The 20,543-nt window shown below is 46.6% G+C and overlaps 1 protein-coding gene across 4 annotated transcripts in view; it reads right to left on the bottom strand.

The window, feature by feature from the left end:
- Positions 1–968: 968 nt before the first annotated feature.
- The window catches only part of LATS2 (large tumor suppressor kinase 2), an 88,021-nt gene continuing 68,446 nt past the window's right edge, over positions 969–20,543 (bottom strand). Inside the window, exons 3-9 of one of the 4 annotated variants that reach the window (XM_054718688.1) lie at positions 15,714–15,846; positions 13,013–14,301; positions 10,162–10,744; positions 8,845–9,027; positions 6,271–6,377; positions 2,773–3,257; positions 969–1,767 (exon numbers count right to left, since the gene is read on the bottom strand). In XM_054718688.1, the coding sequence (XP_054574663.1) occupies positions 1,740–1,767; positions 2,773–3,257; positions 6,271–6,377; positions 8,845–9,027; positions 10,162–10,744; positions 13,013–14,301; positions 15,714–15,846 (2,808 nt within the window). In that variant the 3' untranslated portion in view covers positions 969–1,739. Of the gene's footprint in view, positions 3,258–6,270; positions 6,378–7,667; positions 7,853–8,844; positions 9,028–10,161; positions 10,745–13,012; positions 14,302–15,713; positions 15,847–20,543 lie in introns of those variants that run through there. The other 3 variants (XM_054718690.1, XM_054718689.1, XM_054718691.1) reach the window with 3 other exon arrangements.

The following is a 20,543-nucleotide window of genomic DNA, read 5'->3' as shown; positions in this document are numbered from 1 at the left end:
TTGAGGAAGCTACCCCCTTTTTTTTTATATATATTTTATTGATTTTTTACAGAGAGGAAGAGAGAGGGATAGAGAGTTAGAAACATCGATGAGAGAGAATCATCGATCAGCTGCCCCCTGCACCCCCCCCACTGGGGATGTGCCCGCAACCAAGGTACATGCCCCTGACCGGAATCGAACCTGGGACCTTTCAGTCCGCAGGCCGACGCTCTATCCACTGAGCCAAACCGGTTTTGGCAAGCTACCCCTTTTATAGCAAGCAGTTAGAAAGCTTGTTTTTGGTCCTGGAAGGACACATTACCTCAGCCCTAAAGTTGCTCACTGAGAAATGGCCCACACAAAGACAGGTAAATGGTCTGAGAAATGGGGAGCAGGAAATGAGAATGGCCCACACAAAGAGAGGTAAAAGACCATTCTTAGCTACTTGGCAGGGTGTGTAGGAGATAATCTGGAGGGATTCCTCCCACTAATGCTCAGGACTACTTTGCAATAAAAATACACACATACACTTAACTTTTGACCTAGTAATTCCACCTCTAGGAATCTATCCTACATATTTACTTGCATGTGCACAAAATGATGGCTATCAGGGATTATTTATTCCAGCACGGTTTGTAATAGTAAAAGACCAGAAAAAGTGAAATGTTCATTGATATAGGACTGGTCTTATTGTAATAGACCCTCACGATGGACTATTACACAGTAATAATAAAGGGTGAAGAATTTCTTTATGTGCTGGTATAGATTGCCAAGAAAACAGATGCAGGAAAATATGCATAATTCTCCCATTTGTGTAAAAGAGGCAAAAAAGTATACGCATATTTTCTTGTGCTGTGTATGTATAAAGTTTCATTTCTCTAATGATATACAAAAAGCTAACTTTAACTTTAACAGTCTCATATGACACACTGAGAAATGCAAGAACTTACAGATTCCAGTAACACAGGACACACACCAAGGGGTTTATATTCAAAATTTTAATAATAAATTGTGCCAGTAGAAGCTTTTCAAAGGCAATGATATATCAATAAATAATAAACTGAGTTCCTGAGAAAGAACCTACCACATAAAAGTGTGTCGGAGTGCTGTAAATAACAACACGGTATTACTGTAGTCACGGAAATACTGACAGTCACGGTACAAGCACAGCAGATGTCGGGTTGCCATTCATTCAAAATGTAAACCAGTACACAGGAACCTTCTTTTTAGACATTGATAAAACTGTAAGTGTTGCTGCCTAGATATATACTAAATAATGAGTATATTGTGCTAAAAACATCAAGGAAAAATATGTGGAATATAATGAAAATATGATGCATCAGATTCTTAAAAAGCAAAAAAGAACTGAACTTTTTACTCAAATATATATCACTTTAAATAGGAATCATACTAATCTGAAATAAGAAATATTTTGTACGTTTATCTATGTAGTTATATATATATATATATGCATCTACACATCTAAGAAAATTGTATGGCTTAATTTTTTTTAATTCCAATGTTACTTTAAATAATCCTTGCTGTTTTACAAAGATGAGGAAAATGTATTTTTAAAACAAAGTTAAGACTGACACCTCACAACACAATAAAAAAAAAGTGAAAGAATGCCGAGATTACTAAATTTCACCATGGTAAAACTGAAGCTGTCTCAGACAGCGGGATGAAATGGCGTCAGGCAGACCTCTCGGTGGGCCCATCTGGTGGCAGTAGGGTGGCAGCTGTTGGATTCCATACATCAGCTACACTAAGAACCAGAGAGTGGACTGACTGGCGAAACAAACAGAGTTCCATGATTAATGTCAAACTTTTTGGCATAGCTAAATTAATCACAAGTTCAGTATTTGACAAATGCTTAAGTTTAGCCTCCAAAGAATGCAGCCATACCCAAGACACACAGAGTCTTCTCAGTTACACACCTGCATTTCTTTAACAAAATAGTAAGGGATACAATCACAGTGAAGTCACCCACACAACATGTCATCGCACACTGTCTACAATGTCTCATTTATAGATACTGTATAAAAACATCTTCACAGAACCCGCTGTGAATGGCAAGACATGGTCATTTATAATAACAGACCCAGCTCATGCAACATTCTCTACACACCAGACATCAGGAATCACACCCATGGAATCAACTTGCTCACACTGTCTATGACACTATAATATGCAAAAATAAAAATAATAATAATAATAATAATAAAATAAAGCAGCTTTTAACATATCACAATTTTGAAATGCAGGAAAAAATATAAAACCAAAACCATTGTGTGAATAAAATGGTATCAGTAACATCAAAACAGTGTTATCTTTAAGTTATTGCACAGAGATTTCTTATCACATGTTCTTCAGTTATTTCTTTTCCTAAATGTAAGTGCTGTGATAAAATACAAATGTATAAAATGACAGCAGCATAATTTGTCAGAGTTAATCCTTATAACTTAGTAATAAAAATGACTATAAACAAAATAAGTGCTCTTTTAAACTGTACTAAATTTTTTAAAAATTGTTTCAATGCAGTGAAGGTCCTCCAAAGCCAATTCAAAGCCATGTTAACCACCAGCCCCTTATCAGCCAGAACCTAGTGTGAAGATATGCTGTACTTAAGTCCTTTTAAAAAGCATTTTTGTTTTGGGTTCTTTAGTGAAGACCAGAATTTCAAGTGGAGTAATCAATGGGTTAACTGACAAAGCTGCCCTGAACTTTCCATCAGGTCTTTAAGGCACCAGCCGTGGGCCCCTGGGTGTCAGTGCCAAGTCTGCCTACACGTACACTGGTTGGCAGCCTTCAGTCTGATCCCCCAGATTGGAACTTTCCAAAGTGGAGTTCTCAGCCTCTAACTCCTCCGCTCCTGAAGGCTTTGGGCACCTGAAGGGGTAGCCGTTGTCATCGAAGAACCTTCGAAAGGTAAATTCATAAAACGCGTGCTCAGGGTGCCTGTTATTCGGGAAGGTGAGCGTGTCCCAGGCCTTGGTGCTGTCTTCACTAGCATCGTTCCAAGGGCTTTCTTCATCTACGGGGTCAAAATTCGAGGTGTCCATGGGGTGGCTGATCTTGGGAATGTAGGGGGCTGGCTGCTTCCGAATGTCTCTAGAGAAATCAATGGTGACGAAGAATGGGTGGGCCTTCAGGTCGTCGGCCCCGTTCCTCCCCAGCCGGTGGTCAGCAGCACAACACAGTTTAACGATGAGGTCCCGGGCCTCGGGGCTCAGCTTGACCTGGGCTGGAACGTGGAGCGTGTTCTCCCAGTTTATCACCTCAAGAAACAACAGAACCAACGTTTAAGTTTCTCCCGACATCTCAAAGCCCACGTGGGCAGTTCCGGGACAATATGTGGTGATGTGGTTTTTAATAATTTTAGTTTCACGATGGAAGAAAAGTCAGGATAGACTCAGAAAGCACCGTTGTGGATCTGAGCAGCTATTGAAGGTCAGTGTTCTAGTTTGGGGCACAAAGCCTGAGGCACGAGATGCGGAAGCCAAATACAGACCAAGAGAGACTAATTTCCTTCTATCAGAAAGACTGGTTAGCAAAAGGATTTTGTGCTTTCCACAAAAATGAAGAGACTGATCCTTTCTGAGTCAATTCTTTAGCTATGGCAACAGATTTCTGTTGAACCATCATGGTTCTCACTCAATACTTATTGTAGCCAAGAGATGGTCTGCTAGGTTTTTGTAATTTAAAAAGCAACCTCGCCCAGCCGGTGGAGCTCAGTGGTTGAGCGTCGACCCATGAACCAGGAGGTCAATTCCCTGTCAGGGTACATGCCCAGGTTGTGGGCTCAATCCTCAGTATGGGGTGTGCAGGAGGCCGCTGATTAATGATTCTCTCTCATCAGTGATGTTTCTATCTCTCTCTCCCTCTCCCTTCCTCTCTGAAATCAATAAAAATATTTAAAAAATAAAAAAAGTAACCTCACGGAGAATAAAACAGACCTACCCTATGGCCGTGGTCTCCTATTCCTGATGCTCAAACACACACACCAGCCATCTAAATGCTCAGTAAATACATTTGTCATAGAGATGTGTCTATAGTGAGGAGAAAAGCTAAGAGACTTTATTACTCATACTTCAAATCAGGATAAAACAAGGCAAACATAACTGTCTGCTGCATGGGTGACTGAGCATCAGGTGAGGTATATAGGCAGGTGGCTGTGTGGGTGGGAGGGCTGGTTTGAACCTGAGTGGTTTTAATAGAGCTAAAACTATAAAACTCCTAGAAAAAAACATAGGGGAAAATCGTCATGACATTGGATTTGGCAATGATTTCTTGGATATGAAACCAAAACACAGGCAACAAAAGAAAAATATATTAATTGGATTTCATAAAAATTTAAAACTTTTGTTCATCAAGGACACTGCTGACATAATGAAGAGGCAACCCACAGAATGGAAGACTATATTTGCAAAACATGTATCTTATAAGGAGTTAATACCCAAAATATATAAAGAATTTTTACAAGTCAACAACAAAACAAATAACCTGATTAAAAAAGGGCAAAGGACTTGAACAGACATTTCTCCAAAGAAGACATACAAATGTTCAGTAAGCACATGAAAAGAGCCTCAGTATCACTAATCATTAGGGAAATACAAATCAAAACCACAGTGAGATATCACTTCACTAGAATGAAGTGAAGCCACCATTAGGATGGCTACTATAAAAAAAAAGCAGGGGGATGGGGAGGAAAGAAGTGTTGGTGTGGAGAAAATGGAACCCACACGCACTGTTGGTGGGAATGTAAAATGGTGCAGCCACTATGGAAAACTGAAAAAGTTAAACAGAACTACCATATGACCCAGCAATACCACTTCTGGATATGTGGTCAAAAAATTTGAAAGCAGGACTCAAACAAATTCTTACATACACACTCATGTTCATAGCATCATTATTCATAATAACCAAGTAAGTGTCCACTGCTGGGTGATGTATAAACAAAATGTGGTCTATATGTACAATGAAATATTATTCTGCCTTAAAAAGGAAGGACATTCTTCCAAATGAGACAACATGGATGACTTTGAATGGATTATGTTCAGGGAAATAAACCATTCAGAAAAGGACAAATATTGTGTGATTCCACACAGTATCTGAGGCCCCCAGAGCAGTCCATTTCATAGAGACAGAAAGTAGAAGAGAGGTTACAGGGGTTGAGAGAGGGGGAAAAGGGAATTATTGTTTAATGGGTACAGTTTCTGTTTGGGAAGATGAAAATATCTGAAAATGGACAGTGGCGACAGTTGCACAACATTGTGAATGTACTTATTGCCACTGAATTGCACACTTAAAAATAGTTAAAATGATAAGTTTAGCTATTCAATGAGGATACAAATAATGTCAACTTCCAATTTTATTGTTACTGGTATGAAACCAAGACTTAATTTAGGGTTCTTCTAACTAAGAGACTATTAAATTAGGGTCTGCCATGAACTCCAGGGCATGAATTCTTCCTAGAATTGTTAGTAAACTTGTGTCAATGGGTAACTCCACTGTCTGAGAAATTACAGAGATTTCATCAGATTCTCAATTCAATCATTCTTAAGTAATCAAATAACTTATGTCAGAGAATGAATGGCCATCATTCTAGAACTAATTATTTAGTTACATCAAGTGGACAGTAGGAATATGCATACCTAGCCTAACCTCACAGCTGATAATTTGCAAAAAGTAATGATATAGCACTCACACAAATAAACGGACTTATTTAAGGGAGAGTTTATAAAGTTTTCTGTTGTTGCACAGTGGGCAAAGTGGCAGTGGAAACCAGATCTGACCACACCTCACCGCTTCTTTGTTCTCACCTGGAAATACTAAGATGGCAGGTGACCAAGTGGTTCAAGCAAAATTTCAGACACACATATACTGTATTTCACAACTCAGGCCTAGCCCTGGTCGGGTGGCTCAGCTGCTTAGTGTCATCATCCTGTACACCAAAACGCAGTGGGTTCAATACTTACATTGCATGTTCAATCCCAGATCGGGCAAGTACGAGAGGCAATGGATCTATGTTTCTCTCTCTCAATGATGTTTCTCTCTCTCCCCTTCCCTCTTTCTCTAAAATCAATAAACATCCTCAAGAGAGGATTAAAAAACAACAAAAAAACTCAAGTCTAACTCTGGGGCTTTACTTATTATAATAAAAAATTTCAAAATAGGTAAACACTACTTTAAAAACCCCCATTATGTACAACTGAGATTCCTACACCCATCAGAATAAAGGGTCCAAAAACCATGTGTGTCTGCAGCAAGCAGATGCATTTTGCTCCTTACCTTCAGCTGGGTTTCCGTGGGAGTGGGGGCCAGAAAGGGCGGCTGCCCCACCAGCATCTCGAAAAGAATCACTCCAACGCTCCACCAGTCACAGAGCTGAGTATACCCTGAAAGAAGACAAGGCCACTTCCAATTCCAGCAGGGGCACGTGCTCCTCCTGGAGAGGACCTGTGCGCACCCTCAGGTATCACCTTCCTGCCAGGTGGCAAACATGGTCAAGCAGCACACATTCCATACAAGAAAACCACCCTCCACAACACGAGTCTCCTTCATGTGTGGCTCAGAATAAAGGCCGGAAAGGGCATGTGCTGGGGTGGTAACAGTCCATGCGGGGAGGAAGATGGTCACTTGTCCTTTTTCTTACTTTCAGTCACTGGTGTGCGGTAAACACAGAATGCTTTTGTAATAAGAAAATACCTTAATTTAAAAAGATTACTGTTGCGCTGGCTGGGTTGCTCAGTTGGTTAGAGCATTGTCCCGATATGCCAAGATTGGGGGTTTGATCCCCAGTTGGGGTATATTCAGGAATCAACCAATGAATGCAAGAATTAAGTGGAACAACAAATCGATGGTTCTTTGTCTCAAATCAGTAAATTTAAAAAACTTAAAAAAAAAAAAAGATTACGGTTGTTGTTACTAGCGATACTAACCAGAAGTTTAAGTTCTTGGAAGAATCTACAAACAGATACAAATTAGTAGTAACCACAAAACAAGAAGTGTTAAGGCCTGTGAACAAGGGTGTCCTGTCCTGAGGGCTTTCTGGCAAGGCTTTCCTGGGAGGTTTGGAGGAGGTGAAGAATATGGAGAAGGGCGCACTTTGGCAAAGGGAACAACTGTCAGTGAAGATATGATCTCTGTGTGAGGCGCTCGCCATTCAGGCTCCTCCTCATAGTGCTCCCCAAGCAGAGCTGAAGCAGGACCTCCTGCAGCTCAGTCAGAGCCAGCCCCAACGAAATTCCAGAGCAGGTTCATTCTTTTTCTGATTCTTTCCCATTTCCCCCCGAGCCTCATGTCCCAGTCCAATCTATGTCCCAGTCTTATGTCACCTAATCCTTGCTAAGTACGAACTGGAACCTAAGACCTGCGGGCAGTACTGCCAGTTTAGTTCCTTGAGACTTCTCGGTACTCTCCATCCCTCTCCTTCCTGTCCATCTGGCACTGGGGACAGCAGAGCGACCCTACCCTTGGTTCCTGGAGAGTGTACATGCTGGACACTGGAGAGGATGTTGTCCCCACAGCCCGGCAACCCCTCCTCCTACTTAGAGTGTGACTGGGCAGCAAGGTTATTGCTATAGATGTGGCTCTGAGTGGTTAATTAACTTGCTTTGGATTACCACAGCTAACAAAGAAAACTCAGACTTGAATAGACCTGAGTGGCTGCAAAGACTTGAAATAACACATGTGAAGAGATAGACCATCAATCCTGGATTTATTGCAAAAACTCAGGTCAATAATGGAAGATTCCTTTGGTGTTCAGTCAGCTGCATATTTGATGGAACAGAGCATCCATCCAGGACCAATTTTGCTAAGCACTTATAGTTTTATGCACAATAATGTCCCCAATCAGACCTTCACGGTGCTTCTGGAATAGAAGGGAGAACGGGAGGAAAGAATATTTGTCTTCTGTCATACTCAACGACCAGCTGGAGATGGTACAACCCAGCTCGAAACTTGGGCAAAAAGCTTTGGCACATATATACAATGGAATATTACTTGGCCATAAAAAATGAAATCTTACCATTTGCAACAGCATGGGTGAACCTGTAGGGTATTATGCTAAGTGAAATAAGTCAGTCAGAAAAAGGCAAATAACTTATTATTTCACTTATATGTGAAATCTAAGAAACAATATAAACAAACAAATAAAACAGAAACATACTCATAGATACAGAGAATAGACTGAGGGTTACCTGAGGGGAGGAGGGCTGTGGAACTGAGTCAAAAAGGTGAAGGGTTGAGAAGTACAAATCGGCAGTTACAGAACAGTCCTGGGGTATAAAGTACAGATAGGGAACATCGTCCATAATATTGTAATAACTATGTCCAGTGCCAGGTGGGTACTTGAAATGTCAGGGGGACCACTTTGTAAAGTATGTGATTGTCTAACTACTATGTTATACACCTAAAACTAATACAAAATATTACTGAATGTAAACTGTAATTGAAAAAAATAAAATAAAATTTTTTTTTTAAATTTACAGCTAGAGCCTGGAAATGTCTGGCTTAGGCAGACTGAAAAGAGTCCCCGTGACCCTCAGAGTTATTTCTATCATATGACTGTCAAACCAGTTCTGCAGTGATTCTCTTGGGTTCCAGGTAGGAAGTCCACATCTCCACCGTCTCTCACTTCCCAGTCAGAGGAGGAATGAGCAGACTAGTGTAAAGCGAGAGCAGCTCCAGAAGGAAGTGACACGTGCTTCCGTGCGGACACAGTTACAGTGGGAATGTTCAGGGTCTTAGAAATCGGGGGCTGGAGAGACTCAGAGGTCCTCTGGCTCCACAGCTCTGGAGCTAAGATGGCCTCTAGCTGGGCAGCAGTGTGGAATGCCTGAGGTGAGGGCCTGAGGCACCTACCTTTTCGGAGGAGCACTTCCGGGGCAATGTAATTTGGGGTCCCAACCAGGGAGTGTGCTAGACATCTCTGATGCTGCTTTCTGGCTCTCTGCTCCAGGGTCTTCAGCCTGTCTCCACAACGACAATTAGACACCTCGTCCCAGAGGTCACCAGGCTCCATGCTGTCCTGTCTGATGTGGCTCCCTTTTGCACCAGGAATCAGGGAAGCAAAAGAAGAGAATACAAAACAAAGTATTCACTATTCAACAAACCCATAGCTTCAAACTGAGGAGTAATTCAATTCAGCTCCTGACACACTAAAGAACCCTGTCCAACTGCTCAGCAGGGTGGCCCGAAGTCCTGGGTCTGAGATCCCACGTGAAATGAACACAGCACCATGGCAGAAACAGCAGCTGCACTAGAGGCTTGGATAACTGAGGGAACTCTGCACCCATCTCAGGTCAGTCTCAACAGGATGTGCTTTAAGATAAGCATGGAAAAGCATAAGAAGATTTTAAAAATGTGATAAATAAAATGACTTAAATGCCAGAAAATGGGAATAAATTAAATGGCTTAGGATTAGTTTCAAGTTAAAATAAAAAACTGAAGCCTGAACTATGGTATTAAAATAACTACTTTAAGAAACCAAGCCATAAATAATGGCCAGCTGTTTTTGATTTTTTACAATAGCAGAACTGCAGGAACCGGAGTTAAACTATGATCATACCTATATCCATACCTACACCTACAGATACTACAGATACAGCAGATACTTCAGATAGTGTGGAACGCCTGAGGCCAGCTGTACAAGGACTCCTCAGGAGTATGTAAAACTTACTTTTTAGGGCTCATTTTAACAGGGCAGAGCAATGGTTCCTCACAAAGGCCCCATGACATCTCATACCCTGTTGGCCTAAAAATATCATAGTAAAACTTAAATCCACTCACACATATCTTTAGAGAGAAAAGGATGTCACACCAAATTATAAAATAACTAGAGGCCTGGTGCATGAATTCGTGCACAGGTGGGGTCCCTCGGCATGGCCGGTGATCAGCGCCGATCGGGGCCTTCTTTCCCCTGGCAGCTGGCCACCGGCCAGGGCCTTCCTTTGCTCCGTGCCGCCCCCTGGTGGTCAGTGCATGTCATAGAGAGCGGTTGAACTCCCAGTCAGTTGAACTCCTGAGGGGGAAATTTGCATATTAAGCCTTTTATTATATAGGATGGAGTGACAGATAATTTCATAATGATTAGGAGTCACCAGGGCAGGAAACAGTTGCCTTAAATGGCTCAGTTGTGTCTAGATGTGCAAAGTAGGTATGGTATGTCTAAGACAGTACCTTTCTGGTAGTACTTTGAGTTGTGAGTCCATCTGAATCCAGTGCAGAGACCAAAATCTGTCAGTTTGATGTGACCATCAAGATCTATCAAAATGTTGTCTGGCTTGATGTCTCGGTGGATAAAGCCCATTTTGTGGACACTCTCGATGGCCAGAGTCAACTCTGCAATGTAGAAGCGGGCCAGGTGCTCCGGGAAGATCTCCATCCGAATGAGCAGGCTCATCATATCTCCCCCAGGGATGTAGTCCATCACAAAGTATAGGCTGTCCTTGTCTTGGAAGGAGTAGTAGAGCTTGACCACCCACTCATTGTCTGCCTCAGCCAGGATGTCCCTCTCAGCCTTCACGTGGGCCACCTGATTCCGGTTTAAGACGTCCTTCTTCCTCAGGGTCTTCATGGCGTATAGCGCGTGAGTGTCAACCTTACACGCCAGGCACACTTCCCCAAAGGCACCAATCCCCAGGGTTTTGATTTTCACAAACATTGACTTGTCCATCTTGGCCCTCTTCAGCCTGTTGTAATTAGACTCCTTCTGGTAGAGGATCTTCCTCATCTGCTCCTGCTCAGCCTCACAGAGTCCGGCCTGCACAGAAAGAAAATAAGAGTCATATCCGAGGAACCCTGACAGAAAATGGCTGGCGGGAGATGCCCTAGAACTGAGAGGACCCTGACTTGATCTACAGGAATGAGAAGACACGAGAATGGATCCAATATACTCCAAGCAAGAGAATAACCCATTTTGTTCTTTATATCCATATACAGACACAAATCCAGAATCCAAAAGGAAGACAAAATAGTTCTCTCTCAGTGACTTTAGGCCCTTAAAAACTGAAGGAAATCTCTATGAACAAAAATCTGTGGAAAGGGGACCACAAAATTCCTGGAACTCTAAGAGCAACCTAATTAAAAATAAATAAATAAATATATATATAGATACATATATATATTTGATTTCAGAAAGGGAGAGGGAGAGAGATAGAAACATCAATGATGACAGAGAATCATTGATTGGCTGCTTCCTGCACACCTCCTACTGGGGATCAAGCCTGCAACCCAGGCATGTGTCCTGACTGGAAATTGAACCCTACCTTCCTAGTTCCTAGATTGATGTTCAACCACTGAGCAACTCTGGCTAGGCAGCAACCTAATCTACACTAATAAAAGAGAAACATGCAAATTACCATCACTCCGCTACACCCAACAGCCAATCAGAGTGAGTATGCAAATTAACCTGAAAATATGGCGGAAGCCCTGCCCGCACCCCCGTCACTCCAGGCCTGTGGGGGTCGGAGAGGTCGGGTGCCAGCGCCTGAGGCTGGCTGCAGCCAGGGAGACCAAGCCGCCGCCCCCCCTGTGATCCCAGGCCACAGCCAACAGCAGAAGCCTCAGGGTGCCAGCGCCTGCCCCACGTCCTGGGGGAGACGGAGAAACCGGGCGCCAGCGCCTGAGGCTGGGTGTGGCCTGGGAGACGAAGAAGCCGCCTGCCCCATGATCCCAGGCCATAACCAGCCGAAGAAGTTGCCCAAACTGCATCCCAGGGAAGACAGAGAAGCTGCCCACCCCGTGGTCCCGGGCGTCAGTATTTGCGGCTGCAGCCCAGGCGAAGCCACCTGCTCATCATCCCCTGCGGCTGCAACCAGCCTGGGTGCCTATGGCTGACCAGAGGGAGGGAAGCCCGGATCCCAGGTGCCTGTGGTCAGCTGGAGGAGAGAATCATGGGTCTTGGATACAGGGCCAAGGCAGAGGTGGTTAGGGGCAATCAAGCCAGCAGGGGAGCAGTTAGGGACAATCAGGCTGGCAGGCAGAAGCAGTTAGGGGCAATCAGGCAGGCAGGCGAGCAGTTAGGAGCCAGCAGTTCTGGATTGTGAGAGGGATGTCTGACTGCTGGTTATCCCCTGAGGGGTCCCAGATTAGAGAGGGTGCAGGCCAGGCTGAGGGACACCCTTCCCCCTGCACCTCTCCCCGCCCCCCCGTGCATGAATTTTGTGCACTGGGCCACTAGTATTTTAATAAAAGCTCAGGGAAAATGAGAAAACAAAAATTAAAAAAAAAAATCAATGAAAATGGGAGAGCAGAAAGTAAGAGTACAAATTTTAGTTTTAGAAGCTGAAATTATTGGTTTATTTACTATATTGATTTAATTTACTATAACATTTAATTTAAACAGTTTCATTAATTACCTTCTTTAGCAGTTTTGTGTCAAGTAAGGTCTCTTTAAAACATTACTTGCTGCCTGGCCAGTGTGGCTAAGTGGTCAAGCATCGACCTGTGAACCAGGATATCACGGTTTGATTCCTGGTCAGGGCACATGCCTGGGTTACGGGGTCGATCCCCAGTAGGGGGCATGCAGGAGGCAGCCTATCAATGATTCTCTCTCATCATTGATGCTTCTATTTCTCTCTCCCTGTCCCTTCCTCTCTGAAATCAATAAAAACATATTTTAAAAAACAAAATATTACTTAATTATAGACTTAAAGGAAGAATAAATGATTCCCTATTAGATATATTTTTCTTTATAAATCGCACAATTTCAATTCATAAAACCTCAAACTTTGTTTCTACTCTTCCCAAAGTATTTTGTTACTAGTTAATAAAACTTAATGAACTTTGCTAATGATAAAAACACATAAAAACCCATTTGATAACTTTCCCACTGGTACATGGTGTACAGCCATGGCTGATCCCTGCAGTCCTGGGAAGGGGGAAGGGCAGCTGGAACACCTGTAATCTCTCCAAGTCCTCCCCTCATAACCAGACCAGAGCCAGGGGATGACTGGTTGGTACCAAAGGTGCATAAAACAGAAAGGGATTCTACTGCTAAGAGCTTAGGAAGACTGAAAGGAGAAATTACTCTGGCCATCTCCTGCTCCAGCTGCAGCCTGCGGTTGACCTTCTGCTGGTAGGTCTTGATGACATTTTCCACGTGCTGTTCCATGAAGAACTTGAATGCATAGGGTGAGTAGCTCTTGATTCGAGACTCTCTTTTCTCCTCATCACAGCTATTTTTGCGAACCGGAACGGGAGAGGTCTGGATCAGCTTCTTATCCTTCCCAGCTCGGTCTGCCTTGGCACCTTTGTGGCCCCTGTTGGGGGGCTCAGAGGGGGCACCCCACAGCCGCTGCTCCACCCCCGCACACAGGCAGTCCATGTCCACCTGCTCGACAGCACCCCGCAGCAGGTGCTTAGGGTAGGGTGGGGGCGGGCACCTCACGTCCACATCCCGAGGGTAGGGGCCCACGCCCACCAAGGGTGGAGGCTGCTCGTCAGTGGAATCGGGGCCCTCGGGCCCTGGAGTGGGCGCGGGCACCCAAGCCGGATGGGAGGGCCCCACAGCCGTCTGCGGCTCCGGCCGGAGCACACGGACGCTCTTCACTGGGTGCAGGATGTGGGCCGCTGTCACTGCTGTGATGGTGTTGGGGGAAGCCGTGGCCACAGGCTGCTGGTGGCTACTGAAGGAGCTGCTTCTGCTGGGCACGGAGCCCTCCAGCCCCAGCGCCTGCTTCTGCAGAGAGTCTCGCCGGGTCAGCGTGGGCGCCGGCCACGACTGGACGGGGGTGCTGCTGGCCTCGTACAGGTCCACATTGAGGCTGTTCCTGGAGGGGGCCAGCAGGCTCTGCGGCGGTGCCATCACGTGCACCTGCGGGGCCTGTTTGTGCTGTGGATGCGACGTGTATAAGCCTGCTGCGGCCCCCGCCACTGGGAAGGGGTGGCCGGCCCCTGGCTGCCCAGCCAGGCCCTTGGCAGCCAGACTGGCATACCCTGCAGTGTCCGGTGGCACCTTGTTCTGAAAGGAAGGGCTGCGCTGGATGCCGTAGCCCAGGGGAGCCCCGGGCACCAGCAGATGTGGCCTGTAGTGTGGGCCCTGCAGCAGGACGCCTTGGCCCTCAGGCCCGGCCATGGGGAAGTTCACCCCAGAAGTCTCCAAACTTGCAGAGTAGCCCTTGGACTGGTGCTGGAGGCCGCCAGGCGTGCTGTGGGGACTGACACCGGCAAAGAGGAAGTCCATGTACTGTCGGGGCACCTCCTCCAGCACACCACCACTCTCGTAGGCCCCGCTCATCGGGTGATAGGGGGGGAAGGGATCTCCTCCTCCTTCAAAGCTTGGCCTCCGTGGCACAGAGGTGGACGCCAAGCCTTTTCCTGCAGAGGAAAGGAAGAAGAGGAGTGGCATTACAGAGGTCTGTCCAGCGGCTTCTGGCACTTTCAGGCTCTTCCAGGAATGAAGGCACTTGGGCAAGGCTGAACTCTGCTGGGGCAGACCCAGGCTGCCCCTAAATCAAAGGTCTGCCTTGCCCACAGAGAGTCCTCACAGGAATCCCTGGCACAGCCACCACACCAGGCAGAAGTTACAGCGAATCATTGCTGTTTCCTGTACCACTGAACAAATACCAAAGGCCAATGTAGAAGAAAATCCCCAGAGAGCATGGCCCTGGGTCGGTTCCTGGAAGCTGTGCTCTGAGACAAGACCAGAGAGATAAAGCACCTTGACATGGACAGCCAGCAGGGCTCTGTGTAAGGAAACTCATTCTGTCAAGAAGAAAACAGCCCTAACTGAAAGGTCCCGGGTTCGATTCCAGTCAAGGGCATGTAGCCTGGTTGCGGGCACATCCCCAGTAGGGGGTGTGCAGGAGGCAGCTGATCGATGTTTATCATTGATGTTTCTGGCTCTCTATCCCTCTCCCTTCCTCTCCGTAAAAAATCAATAACATATATTATAAAAAAGAAGAAGAAAACTGTGTGTGTCCTCTTAACAGCAAAGATACAGCTTACAAAGCCTGTACAATTCTCTCCACAAAATAGGGGAAACTCCTTTGCTAAGTATCACGAGTTCCTGTCACACTCAGGGGTCTCAGGCCCCAGCAAACTGTCTCAGCCGCTCCACCCTGGAAGAGGACCATCCCTGACAGCCAGGGAAGCGGTTTGCTCCAGTGTTTGCTGCTGGAACTCTCGGCCTCCCCAGCACCACCACCCTGAGGAACAGTGTGTTTCAGAATCAGTGAAATAAGCCTCCCTTTTGAAAGACCCCTCCACAGGCCTAAGAGAAAGTAAAAAGAACATTTTTATTCTCACTCTGCCTAATTTTAGTTTTTTAATCTTTTATAAAACAAAACAAGTACCCCCGCCCCCGCATAGGAAGTACCACAGGTTATTTCAGATGGAGGCACCCAGGCAGGTCCCATGATCTACTGCTGCTCTCCATGCCCCCCTCCCCTCTCCTTTCAGGGCCCAAACGTCAGAGCAGGACAGGCTTGGCTCACCCATTACAGACACTGCAATGTGCCCAGAGGCAATCTGCTGATCAAGGCCACACTGGACCTCCCTTTTGTGTTTTTATTTTTAAATTTATCTGTATTGTTGAAAATATTACACGTCCCCCTTTTAACCCTGTTGACCCCCTCCCCAGGCCTTCACCACACTATTGTCTGTGTCCATAAGCTATGCATAGATGTATGTATGTTCTTCCGTTAACCACTTCCTGCGCACCCCTCCCCGCCTTTTGTGTTTTCAAATCACAAACCATCTTCACTCACAGGTCACAGGTCTCAGCTCACCTGGGGAGGTCTGCTTGATGACTCGCACAATCTGCTCCTTCCTTGGGTCCAGGTAGCCCATCTTGCTGATGTAGTCCAGGGCAGCTTCAATGCTTCTGCTGCCCGTCTGCTTTAGCGCTCTGCCCGCCATCTCCTGCAGGAAGCTCATGGTCATCTCAAAGCCACCAGCGACTTCCATTCCCACCCAGCTGTGTGACATTCACCTCCCTTTGACGGTGGGGGTGCCGCAGACAAACCTCAGAATGGTCACAGCTGGTTACATGTCCTTCAGTGCCTGATGATAAGAGTCTAACCTGTACTAAATCATAGACTGTTTAGCACGTGTCAAGACATACAAGAATTTTGATGGTGGACCTGAAAGAATCTTAAATTCTGTTTCTCAGAAAACTTTGAGATTGGAGATAAGCCTAAACCTAAAACAGTGAAGAATGGTGGAAGTCAGAGAAGCTTGCTGTGACCTAGCTCACCCCGAGGCTGATTATGGGAGAGGGGCATCTGCAATGCTGAGGTTGGAATCAGGTGATCTGCCCTGAGAGAATGGGGGGGCTGCCAAAAAACCATTTATTAAAAACTTCCTGAATGCCTATTGTTTACAATGCCCCGTGCTGTCTACAGCATCACGGACTTGCGCTTAGGGATCTGGTCCAGTGTGAGAAGGACAGGACAGGCTAAGGAGCCCACGGACCCATGGGCAGCAGAGAACAGAACTGCTGTGGGATAACTACAAGACAGACTCTAGTAGCCACCACGGGGAGATGCAGGTAGAGTGGACAAGGGTCAGAGGAATCAGACTCTTCCCACCAAGGGAGTGGGTACCAGAGACTGCTCATGGAAGAGATGGCTCTTCAAGGACAGACTTGGGCAGACGGGGAGCCCAGTATTTTGGGCAGATGGTACAGTGAGGGAGGGGGCCTAATGGGAAGATGGGCTTTGAGAAGGCAGCAAAGAGGGACCACTGTCTGGGCAGCTGACCCCCGAGTTTTGCCCCTATTGGAGGGCAGTTGCAGAAGCTTTCCAAGAGGAACATAGGTCAATGAGAAGATCAATCTGGGGCAGAGAAGCTCTGTCAGATGGGGGAGATCAAGCAGGAAGGAGCAGATAGGAGACAAAAGGGGACAGGGCAGTGAGGGCTGTGGCCCAGGGAACCTGGAGTTCACTCTGCAGAGCTGTGGACCAAGAGGAAAGATGGGGAGAGAGGAGGATGAACCTGGCCTACTGGAGGCAGGAGTGGAGCAGGCAGAGGCAGCATAAAGGGATTTGCTGTTTTGAAGGTCAAGGGGTGGGCAAACAGGGAGAAGGAAACTGAAAATTTGGAAGAGGGGGGCGATGGCAGGAGATGAGAGGGTGTCCGAGGGCACAAGGGTGGGAGAGCACTCCTGGAAGTAAGACCAGGAGAAGGGAGAGGTGAGGATGCGGAGGGACCCCAGCACAATGAGATGGAGGCTCAGGCTGTTTTGCTGCAGGAAGAGTGGCTGTGTTTCCAAAAGGCCACTGGGCAGACAGAGCCACTGTCCCAGACATCCCTCCTTCCTAACGGAGGAGGCGAACTCATTCCGACCAGGCCCTGGCGTTCCTGCTGCCCTAGAACAGGCATTAGCATTACATGCCTGTAACCTTTGTCAGACTGTCTCCTCCTCAAGCACCGGGAGAAGTTGGCCTGAAACTCCGTCATTCATGGTTATATTCACCGACCTACCACTGTGACTTGAACAACTTAAGTATTTAATATCCATTTCATTATATCATATTAAAATCAAATTTGCTCTTTCTGGCAACTTTCCAACTGAGCAGGACAACACACATAGGCCATACTTGGCTATGACTTGTGCCTCTGTTCTTAGTGGCACAAGTGTGCAACACTGCAAGATGATGGGGGTGGGGTGGGCAGAGAGGGGTCAGGGAGGGGGAATGTGAAGTGACAGCTTACAAGACAGCCTGGGAGACGGCATAAGAACAGAGCTATATTTTAAAAGTGCTTTTGGATCAACAGAAAGGGCACATGTTTGAAATCTGGAAGAGCTGCTCCGAGGGAGCAGAGTTCAGAAAGTGGACACTTCGGTGCCTCCTCACCTGGAGGTGGGAGATGAGACCCAGGTTCCCTATCTCACAGCTCTGTTATGCAATGAGGTCCTGTCTGCAAAGGAGTCTCCACAGCTTGGAGAAGGATGTGATGTGAGACTGCTGCTTATCAGGGTCACCCTGGAGCTTCCTGTGCTCGTTTAAAAGTGTGCCATTAGCCGAAACCGGTTTGGCTCAGTGGATAGAGCGTTGGTCTGCGGACTCAAGGGTCCCAGGTTCGATTCCGGTCAAGGGCATGTACCTTGGTTGCGGGCACATCCCTAGTGGGGGGTGTGCAAGAGGCAACTGATCGATGTTTCTGGCTCTCTATCCCTCTCTCTTCCTCCCTGTAAAAAATCAATAAAAGAGATTAAAAAAAAAAAAAAAGTGTGCCATTAGGCACGGCCAGCGTGGCTCAGAGCATCGACCTGTGAACCAGGAGGTCACAGTATGATTCCCGGTCAGGGCACATGCCTGGGTTGCAGCCTTGATCCCCGGTGTGGGGCGTGCAGGAGGCAGCCGATCAATGATTTTCTCTCTTCATTGATGTTTCTCTCTCCCTTTCCCTTCCTCTCTGAAATCAATAAAAAAAAATTTTTTTTTAAAGTTTGCCACTAGGAAAGGACCTTGACCATAGCCCTTCAATCAGCAGAACTGTTCAACCTGCTATGTTTGCAACGTGGCCACCAGCTCCTGTCTCCTTCAAGGTAAACTGCCAGGCTTGTTCATTGCTCCAGAACCTGCCACATGTTAAGGGATTGGCGAAGTTAAGTGTGCATGTATCCCAATCTCTCCCTATTTACTGGGCACTCCAGTGACAAGACTTGTATGTTTACTGTGCTACAAACCTAGGAACCTAACCAAGGAAAACCAACACCGAGACCTCAAAGAATGACTTATATTCACAGGAACGTTTCAAGTCATAAAACCTTACCCCCTGAATGAGCCAGCTCATTTACCAGTTAACACTGTAACCAGAGTCGCCCATATCTGTCTCACACTGCCCCTTACTGAACTAATATAGATTCTTTTTTTAAATTACTTTATTGATTAAGGTATCACATATTTGTCATCAATCCCCCCCCATTCCCTTCCCAACCCCTCCCCCCACGCATGGCCCCCTCCCCCTGTTGTCCGTGATCACTGGTTAGGCTCCTAACTAATATAGATTCTGTAAGGACTGTCTGGAGACGATACTATATCATACACACAGCTGTGCTGTCAAAGCCAAAGGAAATGCAAATCCACACTCAAATCCACCAGGAATATGCAGCCCAGCTCCCAGTCTGCAGTGACTGTCATGGCCCCAGCAAGATGTTACTAAGGCCCGCACCCATTCAACAACACGGCCTGCTTCCTGTGGGTAGCTGAGTGACTTCAAACCCTCTTGGAGGAGAGGCGCAGAGTCAGGGGGTGCAGCCAGCACCTCAGGTATTCCCAGGTGCCAGCATGCCTCCTGGTGGGAGAAGGCCTCTCCAAGGCCAGCTGCCCCTCCTGGCACAGGTCTGGGAGTATAGTGGCGGCTCCATCACACATATCATTTCTAGGGCACCCTAGAGTGCCCCAATTCTGTACTTCAGTGAGACTATCTCATGGTGACCGTGACCAGTGACCAGCTCTCCAGCTGTCACAGGCCCCAAAGACCTGCCCCACCAACCTGCAGCCTGCAGAGCAGGAACCTGCCAGGCAACACAAGAGGACAGGTGGTCAGCGATGCTGTTCTTTGGCTCCGGAAGCACCCAGACTCAGCGTGGCCTGTCCCACAGACTCTGCCCTGGCCTCGTGGAAAGGCTGTGGTCTGACCAGGTGTGAGCTCACCTGCCTTCACTCAAGGGAAGGTCAAGGGGTGGGCAAACAGGGAGAAGGAAACTGAAAATTTGGAAGAGGGGGGCGATGACAGGAGATGAGAGGGTGTCTGAGGGCACAAGGGTGGGAGAGCACTCCTGGAAGTAAGACCAGAAGGGAGAGGTGAGGATGCGGAGGGACCCCAGCTCCACTGACCGGTCACCCTCAGTGGAGCTGAGGCACACTCCATCATGACCCTACAATTTATGACTCATAACTCATAGGAAGACAGAAGTTGGGTTCAAATATTCCATATAGCTCAACTGCTTTCTGGCATGAACACAGGACTGAGAGCAATTTAAATTGTTTCTCAGTGAAAAATTATGATATACGAAGAAAAGAATTTCCTCTGGAGATCCTCTCCCACCCCTTCCTGGTAGGAAAGCATTTTCCAAATGTTAGCAAAGTTACATCCCCACGTTGTAATTCAATTATAAATTTTGGCCAAAAAGTACAAATGAACAACTCTGGCCTTGTTGGGTCTATGTAGGCCTCCTGTGTCTGCCTGCCTGCCTCACGGTTTTTCTCACACACACCAGCAATTCACGTTCAACTTCCTGGGGAGGAAATGTCTCCAGCCATGGCTCACTGAAGAGGCTGAGACCTGACAGACATCTGAGCGCTGCTGCTTTCCTGGGGTAATAGTTTCAGCAGCTTCTGAGGCCTCAGACACTGTGCCCTAAAATAAACAGGTACATCCTCAGCTTGCCAAGGAAAAAGAAGACAGCACAACCAACTTTTCATTGGGTGGTATTCCTCTTCTTCACCTTAAAAAGAAATCTCATCCAAGCCCCGCCGCAGTGGCTCAGTAGCTAAGAGTCCGCCTATGAACCAGAAGTTCAAGGGTTTGACCCCCGGTCAGGGCACATGCCCGGGTGGCAGGCTCAATCCCCCCAGTAGGGGGTGCACAAGAGGCAGCCAAACAAT

This window comes from Eptesicus fuscus, chromosome 7 (assembly GCF_027574615.1).
Source record: "Eptesicus fuscus isolate TK198812 chromosome 7, DD_ASM_mEF_20220401, whole genome shotgun sequence".
In the NCBI taxonomy this organism is placed as follows: Eukaryota; Metazoa; Chordata; class Mammalia; order Chiroptera; family Vespertilionidae; genus Eptesicus; species Eptesicus fuscus.
This window is presented reverse-complemented; position numbering and strand designations above follow the sequence as displayed.